This window comes from Martes martes (genome assembly GCF_963455335.1).
Source record: "Martes martes genome assembly, chromosome: 12".
Lineage (NCBI taxonomy): Eukaryota > Metazoa > Chordata > Mammalia > Carnivora > Mustelidae > Martes > Martes martes.
Genome location: NC_137900.1, coordinates 22213836 through 22225650, shown reverse-complemented (window position 1 = coordinate 22225650; position 11815 = coordinate 22213836). Strand labels below are relative to the sequence as shown.

Below are 11815 nucleotides of genomic sequence, written 5' to 3'. Positions count from 1 at the left end.
CAGGCACCATATAGGAGGACAACGTCCCTGACAACATCACTGGAGGTACTGTCTTCATGCTCAAAGACTATCCCGTATATTCATATGTTGAAAAGGTATCATTGGGCCTGAGTAGCCTCCAGGGGGTGGGGCCTAGCTGGCATAGTATCCTACCTGACAAATAGTTTGGGAGCAGATGAAAGACAGTTTTAATCAAGTTCTAAACTTTAAGGGTTTTTCTCACTATTTGTAAAGGCCTGAAGGTTTTCAGAGTAAGCCCATTATACTTTTTATGAAAAAAAAGTAAATGTTTTAAATACAGGATATCAGAATAGGATCAAATAAAGGACCCCAGGATAAAACTGAGAAGGCCACTGTCCAGCTTTGTACAAGGGACTGGTGTACTTGTAGAACCCAAAAGCATTAACTACTCAGAGTTGAAAGCACTGCTTCCTTTCCCTAAGCACAAGCCCCAGCCCCAGTCCCAGTGCAGCACACAGAGAACACCACTCTCTATTAGAAGAAATATTTATTGAGGAGGATTAACATTCTTGGTTGTGCTGAAGGTTGTTCTCATCAGAGGATATATTGTCATGAAAATTGTGAAGCTTTCTCAACAAGGACTGAATGATTTTTTAAGGGAAATTTTTCTCCCTAGAAGTGCTGGAGAAGCATTTTCTGCTTGAGTAGAAGAGTCAAATCTCTAAACACAGTGCTTTCATCAGGGTCACCCCTGGTGGCTCAAAGGACCTGGCATACTTGATGCACACAGGTGGGGCTTGGATGAGGCACAGACTCTCCAGAAGGCAGAGAAGAAGGTCATTGACTCTGGCTTAATAGCTGATCCTTGAAGGCTTCAGCTTTCCGGGGCTGTCTGACCCTGGCTCTCTTCTGTCTGATATGTGTAGGATGGTTCTTGTCAACACAGACAGCTTCTTGGCTGCAGGACTTGATACTTGCCCGTTTTTCTTGTTGTGGGTCAGAAAGAGCCTGATATTTGGAGGGAGGTCTCTTGTCAGGCCCTACCTGGGCCTGTAGTTCCTCCTGTTGCTGGCTTAACTCTGAGGGCTCAGATATGTACATATGTTCCAGCTTCTCTTCTAGAACCTTCCCAATGGTAGTGAGCTTGTGAGCTTCAGGAGGCTGATCACTCCCAAAAGTAGCCACACTTTCAACTGGGTCTTGGTGCTGAAGTAAGGTGAACATGAACTTGGCTTTTTGCTGGGGACTTTCTTGATGCCCTGTGATTTTTTTCTTGGAATTGATCTACTGAGAAAATTGCCTCATCTTTTTTCTAAAGTAACTTTCAAGAGGTAACAGTTCATTCTTTGACAGAGTTGGGGAAGCACTCTCTAATTTTCTGTCCTCAGCATGGAGGCTCTCCTCTCTGCCTACAGATCTCCCTACTCCTGAGTCCTCACTTCTGCATTTTCCTGCTTTGGGATGCTGAGGCCTCACTTTCTTTGCACTTCTTCTTTGTGAGAAATTTGTAGGCTTCCCCTTATAGAAGGCCAGTTTTGAGTCTCAGGATTCCTGCCTCTGCTCCATGCTAATTCTGCTGTCCTTCAGCTGGACGTGCAGCACCTGGGATGTTCCCGTGTCCCCGCTGCAGACACTCTGGGACTGAGTCAGTGAAGCCTTGGAAGTCAAGCTATCTGAAGGAAGGGGCATGTCAGTGGGACATCCTTGAGCCTGGTTATGCTCCCCACTCTCCAGTTTAAACTTCAACTCACCCAGGATCTGTCTTTTCAGGTCTCATAGTTAAGAATCTTGGGGAACCAATATTTTTGATGAGGGCTGTTCCATGGTGAGGGCAGTTTGACATTTATCATTTTGGAGCTTCCCAACTCACTGGTTGTCAAGGTATCCCAAGATTGGGATTGAAGGGTACACAGCTCCTTGGTGTCAAATATATCCCTCGACAGGTTGGACATAGCAAAATGTTGTAAGTTCTCCACCATCACTTTGCCCTGTTGCATTTCTACTCTGTTACTGAAACTCACATTCTCATGCGTTGGTTCATGTCCAGCCCCAGCTTGCCTTGTGGGCACCTCTGGGCCACATGTGTTGTCTTGTCCAGTCTCACTGGTTCTCACTTCAACTCTGATGCTGTGTGTAAGGGGCTGAAAATTCTGGCTGCCCCATTCAGCTATCTGGATACACTCTGCAGTCTTATGGTCAGTGTCAGAATGTGATGCCTTCAGGGCCCCATGTCCTTCATTGCCCACAGATGACATAGCGGGGAGTGGATGATCCACAGTGGGGACTAACTTTGTTGTTCTCACCCTGTTTCCCAAAAAAGGTTTAGAGCTTCCCTCAAGGGGTTTAAAAAACTCAGTTTTGGAATCCACCCCAGAAATATGCATGGCTGAGGAGGGAAAGTCAAATTGGGGGAGAGGCCATGTTTTGACTTCTCCCGACATATAGAATTTTATGGATTCAAGAACCCTGAGGGGTAAACCCCACCTCTCACTCATGCGAAATCTAATAATAAGGGCCTCTAACACCTGTCGTGTACTGGGATCAAGAAAAGAATGCTCTAGAGTGGTGCTCTGGCAGTAAACCCTACCCACCATTGTCTTTTTAGAATCTGTGTTTTCTGTAGCAGTCTGGGAACTCCCAGAGAAAGGCAATGTATTGTCATCAGCCAGCCACGAATAACACACACCTATAGGAATCCTACCCGCAGTGATCTGCCAAAACTTCTTGCTCATATGTAAACTAAGAATACTTTTCATTTGATTCTCGTCTGTGTCCTTCCTTGAGACATTCAATAGTTCATTCCCTGAGTGATTCCTTGAATGACACACACAGTTACTTGTCTCCAAGGCTGCCCTCAGACCCTTCACTCGGTGGCATTCTGAGACCCTTTGTGGCCTGTCTTCTGGACTCTTCTCTAGAATATACCCAAGATTCCTCCTCATATCCTTCCTTAGCTGAAACTTTGTTTGGACCCTCTCAATGAAACTTCCAGGGAGACTCAATTCAGTCTTTGCTAGATCCCTGTTACTGTGGCTCTGAAACTCAGAGAATTGTGAGTGAACGTGTCTGCATTTTTGCTGAGAGAGTTCTGATAATGTATGCTGAGGCTCCATCACTGCTAGGGAGTCTAGATTTCTACAGTCATGGAGGCACCAGTGTGGGATTACCGTCCTTGGGCTATGTAACTCCAGTGTCCCCTGGGGTTCACAGATGATAGGAAAATGGCCAGGAAGGATGGAGACTGGTACATAGGCATGGGATGACCGACTAACCAATGGAAGGTTGGGAGCTTGAGGACAAATGGTTTCTTTAGGTTTCTGGAACAAAGGGACTAAAGCCCACAAACTTTCCTGTTGATTCTGCAACACATGCCATCCCAGGTGTTGATTTTCAGTCAAGATAGGAGAGTCTGATTTATTCTTGGATCTATGGAAAGACACTCCACAATCCCTAATCTGGGATGAAGAAGGTAGTATGATCGGGACGCAGGATTGAAAATGGGCATGGGTGTTCACATTAGTGAACGGTAGGGGCTGAGATGGGGACAGGGTTTGAGGCAAGGACTGGGGGTGTACAATGGGGAGAGGAAATGGTTGGGAATGAGGAAGTGGTGGAGGTGCTTGCATTTTGGTGGCAGAAGTATTATGAATTCCATTGAATAAGACAAAGTGAGACTCTAGTGGGGAAGTACTACCAGAAAACAGGAGAGTGGCTACTAAGGACTCACTGTGCAAAGAAGGAAGACCCCAGAAGAGCTGGCTATATTTCTGATGCAAGTTTTCTGCCAAAGCCTTGACATAGAGGAGCTGTTGATAAATAGAGAGCTGCTCTGGTTTGCCTTCAATATTCCAGCCAATTTTGGAGGCTGTGGTGACCTGTACATCAAGCGGATGCAACAAATTCCCTAAAGATGTCCATTGGTATTCTGACCACATTTGATTGGAAAATTGCCCCTCCTCTTTTACTTTCTTCTCTAAAATCTGGAAAGCCATTCTCTTCTCCATTTGTCTCTCCAAGAGGGCCTGGATGTTAAGGCCAGGGAAAGAAATTCCACTGGCCTCCTTGTGCTTGGTAGCAGAGTCTCCCCAGAGACAGTTTTCTGGTTGATGGAGGTAGACTTGCTCTTGCTGAAAATCAGAGTGTGATAATGTGGGGAGGAACATGTTCTTGGCATGGGTCTGCCAATAGAATTCTCCTATTCTGAACTCGATGGGATTGAACAGTCACTACCTCTGATTGTTGAGACATAAGTAGACAACCCACCAGGGCTATCTGGAGATGACTTCTCAGGAACAGGTTTCAATGAGATGGAAATTGATTTAGATTGAGTCACTGTTAAAGGGCAGTCTGGCAGTGGTGAAACAGACAGAGTTGGTGGTACATGAAGACAAGCAAAGGAATCAGTGGAATTCCTTCTCTGAGACAGATGTGGTAAGACGTTGTTATCTTGTGAAATGGTGAGGTCAAGAACAGAGATTGTATTCAGAGGTAAAGTGGTCTCTGGTTGTCTGAGCATCATATGGTAGGAAAGGAGGAAAGGCATGGGGTAGAGGTATGGAATGGTTCTCTGGGAATTAAGAATCCTAGGCTTTTGGCTCTAGTGGGAGGGAGTACCTAGTGGTGAGGGTAAGAGAAAGTCAGCTAAAGGGGTCATTGGGATAGGTGAGAAGATGGAGGGGATTGAGGGGAAGGCTCAGGCAAAGAGCCTGGTATTAGGTCTCCTGGAGCAACTGCAGAGAAGTCAGGAGATGAAGTGAATGATGAGTCAGTCACTGAAGCTGTAGAAACCAAAGGGATCACAGAGGGAGTAGCATCTTCCAGGGCCTCTGGAACAGCAGCCAATTTATCTCAGCAGTTGTGTTGTTACACACCCCACAGAAGGGGTCTGGACATAATAGTTGTTGAAAGTGGATGATATCATGATGCCAGCCTAGGCGGCTGTGGGAGACAGGAGGTACAAAGCTGCAGCCAGGACCAGAGGAAACATATGTGACCCTGGCAGGTCTGGCAAAGGTAGCCCCACTCACCAATATCCCCAAGACTTTCAAATTCTAACTCTGAAAATTTTCCATCACACGTCAATTCCAGGTTTCCCTGAGGCCCTAGAAATACATAGACTCTGCTTAAAAGAGGGGTACAGGAAAGAAGGTAATGTTTACTCACCTTTACAGAAGAGAAAGCACCTTTCTTGCCTCCTCTATGTCTCCCTAGCAAGTTCTCCACCCTGGGAAACCAGGAGAATGTTGAAGATAAAAGTGAGAGATCTTATAAGAGACTGAATAGAATGTCCTTTAAAGATATCCTTGGTAGATTGGACTTGGAGAGCTCCAAGAATTAGGATACAAGGTCACATGATCAATAATAATAATAAGGCTTGCATTATTTGATCATTCACAATGGGCTTTTGTATGTGTTATCTATCCCATGGGTTACTAAAAACTGCCCTATGTGAAACATAGGTCAACGGTTACCTCAAAGAGAAAGTTGAGTATCCATGATGTCACAGGTCTTTCACAAAGTCTCAGAACTTCAGAAGTTCTGACTCTTAACGTCTCACATGGCCACATATTGGATAGCACCCATTGCCCAGATCCATCACTGCTTCATGCTCAGTAATGGTCAGAGCAGGAAATCTGAGAAGGGTTTTGCACTCTGACAGCGTTTTCATGAGCCTCTCCTCTGAGGCCTCTGTTTTCTGAGAAGGAATGTGTCAAACAGCTGTCATCTTCAGAGATCATGGCCTGGGCCCTCATGGAAAGGACAGGAAGGGCCAGCCTTGGAGAGCTCAGGTGGAATAGGCAGAACCTTACCTTTCAGAGTCCCACCTTTCCTCCTCTTGGCTCTGCCCTGACGCTAGAACAAAAAGAAAAGAATGAGGGGTGGGAACTCATCTCTCACTCTTCTCTCAGAAATGGAGACATTCTTTATCCAAGAACACCAGGACTGTATTTTAATTTATAGAACTTTGTGTTCCTTGCTTTTCTCAATTTTAAGGTGATAAAATATTTTCCATATTTACTTTGAAAAACAAAGGAGGATTTTATTTGGGAGGTCCACACTTGATTTTCTCAGTCAGAATTTCTTTTTTCAATGAGGACATAGAAACTGAAGCCTGAGAGTCACATCTGTGCTCCCTTAGGTAGACCCTGTATCCTAGGATATAGCTCAGACCCCAGTCTCTTCTCAGAGGCTCAGCACTGTTCTCCTGATCAGCCCAACATTAAGGCAGGCTTGATTGAGTGATGTTTGACATGGGAATGTGAATCATGATCAAGATCTAGGAAAATTTGTTTTCTTACGCAGACCTCATACTCTCCAAATAACCCGATCTAGAACTGCAGAATCATTATGTTTGGGCTTTTACCCAAGACCCACCACCATACCCAAATAGACTATGAGTTACAAGTAGAAACCTTAGTGCTTCCTTAATCCTTCACCCTGTCAGATCTGTTTTCCTAGAGGAGTTAATGTCTATTCTTTCCTTAGACTTCCCATTTTAGGTGTCTCCCTGACCCTATCAAACTCATTTAGAAATGTGGGAAGGGCAACTTCTGGTTCCAGATCTAACATGTTAAAAGCCTGGGAGTCATCACTTCAGTCTGTGAAAGAAGCAAAATGCTGAACAGACTAAAAATCAATGACATTTCTTGGAACCATAGTGGCAAACCACTACCACAAATCTTCTGAGAGTCAGTGCAGAAAATCATACCTAAGATTCAATTACCTGAAACTGAAGGCACTGGAGGCTCAACATTGCTCTCCAGGTAGGAACACTTAAACAGATACTTTGACAAATTGCTGGAGGATGTGTATGGACTAGCATGAGAGTGAGAAACTCCTGGGGTCACAATCTAATGGGGGACCCCCATTTATTTATGGGTTATATTACCAGGAACCCAACCTAGTTCTCACAGTAGAGCTACCAAAAATAAAAAATTTTTAAAAAGTGCTCAAGTTTCTGGCAGAGAAATGTAGTGTTGAGAGAAAAGAGAAAGGTAACCCATTTTGAAAACATTGTGAAATATTCCCAGAGTGTTTTCCATAACACAAACCTACTCAATGGGAAAAGCCTACCAGAGCATTATGCCCCATGGGAGAAGGTAAATTATGCAACTACAGCAGCCCCCTCTAGGCTTCCTTTCTCATCGATAGAGTGGAACAAAACAAAACAAAAACCTTTAAACACTAGTGTACATCATAATCCAGGGACATAAGCCCATTAAAAGACTAATGATTAATCATATCCCCTCCCCTGACACCTTGCTACAGTATTGATGGCTCTGGTGTAGGAAAAGGTCATAGCTAAACAGAGCTGAAAGGTATAGATTCTATTTAGGGAAATTTAGAGAAACCTAAAGACACTAGGAGAGACAAAAACAAGGACACCGAGGAAACTGCAGCCTCTGATATGCATAGCTACATAAATATTGAACACACCCCAACACCTGACCAGATTAACATAAAATTTCACATTAAAGATCTGTTTATTTCAGTTCTGATTACCTAATACATCATGTTTGGCTTTCAAAGAAATCTTACAAGGCATGCTAAAGGCACAAAAAAGTGAACTGGTAAGACAAACCAAGCATCAGGTGCAAATTCAGATATGACAAATTTCAGAATTCTCATATGTGGAATCTAAAATAACCACAACTATTATGTTAAGGGCTCTAATGGAAAAGGTAGACAATATACAAAAACAGAAAAGGTAGACAACATGCAAAAACAACCAAGAGAGCGAAATTCCCTGAAAGAATCAAAAGGAAACATTAGAAAACAAAAGCAGTATGACAAATGAACAATGCCTTTGATTGACTTATCTGTAGGTTCCATACAGTAAGGAAAGAATATATGAGTTTGCATATATGACAGTAGAAACTTTCCAAACTGAAATACAAAGAGAAAAAGAATTTTATTAATGCTAATCTAGAATATCCAATCTATATAAATCTAGAATATCCAAGAACTGTGTTTCAGACTGTATAATAGATATGTAATTGGAATACCAGAAGAAAACAGAACAGAAAAAATGTTTGAAGTAATAATGGCCAAGGATTTCCCAAGATTAATAACAAGTAAGTGATACATTGTGGAAGTTCAGAGTACACCAAGCAGAGAAATATTAAAAAAGTCTATAGCTGGACAAATCATATTCAAACTGTAGGAAAACAAAAGATACAATTTTGAAAGAATCCAGGGGGAAATAAAAACCCTGCCTCTAGAGGAAAAAAACATACAAATTATGATGTATTATCATAAACCATGAAATGAAGAGATTGGAGTGAAATGTTTAGTTTTGAAAGAAACAACCATCAATCCAAAATTTTATATCTAGTGATATTATCCTGCAAAAGTAAAAAAGAAATAAAAACTTAGACAAATAAGAATAGGGAATTCATCAGCAACAGACCTGCCCTGCATAAATGTTAAAAGAAGTTCTTTGAAGAGAAGGAAAATAACTCAGATCTACATAAAGGAAATGAAGAGAAGGAATAAATGATGATCAAAAAAACCTTTGATTTATATTATTCTCAATTGACCTAATAATAATAATAATGTGTTGGGTGATTTTAGTATATGGATAAGTAAAATGAATGGCATCAATGCTACAAGGGACAGGAGGAATTGGACACTCCTGCACTGTGAAGTGGTATAACATTATATGTAGGTGGACTTAGAGTAGTTGTAAATATATATTATAAACTCTAGGACAACCACTAAAAGATTTTTAAACAGAATAATTGAAAGACTAACAAAAGTGAGAAAATACAATTATATATAATACTTGTTTAAAACCAGAAAAAGCAGAAAAATAGGGGAAGGATAGGTATAATGAATAGCAAACAGTACAGACAACATAGAGATATTAATCCTACTATATGTAAAAAACACTTGGGACATCTGGGTCACTCAGTAGGTTAAGTGACTGCTTTTGGCTCAGGTCATGATCACAGGGTCCTAGAACTGAGCCCTGCGTGGGGCTCCCTGGTCAGTGGAGAGCTTGCTTTTCCCTCTCCATCTGTCTGCAGCTCTGCCTACTTGTACTCACTCTCTCTCTGTCAAATAAATAAATAAAATCTTAAAAAAAAATAAAATCACTAAATAGAAGTGGTCTAAATTCACCAATTAAAAGAGGAGACTGTCAGAGCACATTAAAAAAAAAAAGACCTAATTATATGTTGTCTATAAAATATTCACTTTAAATATAAAAATACAGATAGATTAAAAACTAAGAAACAGAAAAAAATGTACCATGCTAACACTAACGAAAAGAAAATAGGAGTAACTCTATTATTTTGGACAAAGCAAACTTCACAACAGGAAAATTATCAGGGGTAAAGAAAAGCATTATATAACAACAAAGAGGTCAATTATCCAAGAAGACAGAACACTCCTTAACAGGTACACATGTAACAACATAGTGTAAAAATACGTGAGACAAAAACTAGTATAATTGCAAGAAAAAATGGATGAATCCACTGTTATTGTTGGAGATTTCAGCAGCACTCTCTCAGAAATGGGCAGATTCAGCAGGCAGAAAACCAGTAAAGATATAGTTGCCCCAAACAACATCATCAATCAACTTTCTCTAACAGACATTTATAGAATACCTCATCCCACCACAGAATACACATACTTCTCAAGCTCATATGGAACGTTCACTAAGATGGACCATATTTAGGACCATAAGACACACCTTAACAAATATAAAGTAGAAATCACACACATGGCAATTCAAAGACCTGTACCTCTGGAGCTAATAATACATTATATGTTAATATTAAAAATTTTTTTAAATTAAAAAAAAAGAAATCACACACAGTATGTTTTCAGACCATAGGAGACTTAAACTAGAAATCAACTACAGAAAGACAACTGGAAATCCCAGCATGTTTAGATTAGATTAAATGACACACTACTAATACAAAGGCCAAGAAAGGAGACTCAAAAGAAAAAAAAATATATTTTAAACCAAATGAAAATTAAAATACAACTGAAGGGGCACTTAGGTGGCTCAATCAGTTAAGCATCTGGCTCTCGGTCTCAGCTCAGGTCTTGATCTCAGGGTCATGAGTTCAAGCCCTGTCTTAGGCTCTACACTGAGCATAGAGACTCATAAAATAAAATAAAATAGGACAAAAAATAAACTACTTAAAATTTGTAAGATTCAGCAAAAGCATCATTTGGAAGTTGTTTTGAATTCATCTATTTGAAAAGAAAGATTTAGTATCTCTGAGGGACTTTACTTACCTGATTGACATCTCTGTTTCCAAAATACTGATAAACACAGTTTCCTCTTTCAGTAGCATACCACCAGAATAAGGAGCCCCACCTGACCCAGGAAGGCAAGGATGGGAAGACTGAGCAAGTGTAATGGGAGAGACTTCTCAGACAAAGATGATTCACATCATTGCAAATGCACTGCTGCCTCAGGCAGCTGGGCATGGAGAATCCATGTGCTAGATTAGAGTTCCAGGCCCACATCACAGGGCTTTAGTACAGACACCAAAGGTTCCTGAGTGCTAGGGAGGGGACAACACGGGGGAGAGAGAAACTCACATGCAACCCTTCCCCCACTATCCAGCCCAGCGGATGTGTCCATCCTTCCAGGCCTGTTAGATGCCTCCAGCCTACCTTCCTGCTCCACCTAGTCCCATATCATATATTTACCTTAGTGAAATGTTCTCAGTCCCCTGTTACCCTGATATTACCTGAGACCCTTCTCTCTACTTGATGATCTCACTTTGGACCTCAATTCATCTCTGAAGTTTTGCTCTACCCCGGGATTTACACCCTCAAGATCTACTCTGCCTTCAGCTGCAGCTCTCCCTCAAGCATTTTTCCCTGTATGAAGCCAAAAATGGACTGAGCAGCAGCCCCACCCCCATAGCTCCTCAAAAGTATCCAAAAGTACTGAATACCAAAAAGTATTCAAAAGTTCACTAAAAAGCATGAGAAAGCAGAATAGCCTATACCAAGGAACAGAAAGCATGACAAAGAGGGAGACACGGGCATGGCATACCCATGGAACTGAGGCAAACAACTTAAAAACTTTTAGTAATTCTTTTCATTTCCCCAAATCCCTCTTAGGCTATTCACGCCCTACAGGTTCTCTTCCACATGTATAGTGTCTCTCCCTGCTGCTCCCTCTTCCCTCTCTGCCAAGTCACCCTTCTCCCCCCAGCATTTTTAAAGGTTTCTTTATTTTACAGAGCAAGTGTGCCACATCACAGCAGACCAAACTCTCTTGATTTAGGAATTGGGCTAATGTCTAATGAGCACAACTGTAACTATACCTACCAATACCTTTTGGTTTTTTGAATGACACCTATGTTTATTTCTTCCATGAAAATTGTTTTTCCCACATAGCTTCCACCTTTTCACCAAAATACCTTTTTTTAAAAAATTATTTTATTTTTTTAATTTTAATAAACATATAATGTATTTTTATCCCCAGGGGTACAGGTCTGTGAATCACCAGGTTTACACATTTCACAGCACTCATCATAGCACATACCCTCCCCAATGTCCATTTCCCCACCGCCCTCTCCCGTCCCCCCTCCCCCCAGCAACCCTCAGTCTGTTTTTTGAGATTGAGTCTTTTATGACCAAAATACCTTATTTTCATCTCTACCAATGTTAAATAATAATGTCATTTTTGTTGATGGTTATATGTGTTTATTTCTTCTCCCCATGCTACCTAATCATTTAATAGTTGGGGCCCATACGGCTTCATTATTTAGATTATAAACTGTTGAAATTAAGCCCTGTATCATTGCCTTACTTGACTTGACTACATTCCCTCACTGATGAATCAGTCTTGGCCCCAGACACCCAATTCTTTCCTTCCCAT

At 41.4% G+C, this 11815-nt stretch overlaps 1 protein-coding gene across 1 annotated transcript; it reads right to left on the bottom strand.

The window, feature by feature from the left end:
• Positions 1 to 1727: 1727 nt before the first annotated feature.
• On the bottom strand, positions 1728 to 4504 carry LOC308353299 (spermatogenesis-associated protein 31D1-like; the record flags this gene model as incomplete). Its single annotated transcript, XM_080820174.1, is given in 2 exon segments — positions 1728 to 4165; positions 4168 to 4504. Coding segments are annotated over 2 exon segments (2775 nt in total).
• Between the last annotated feature and the right edge of the window lie 7311 nt (positions 4505 to 11815).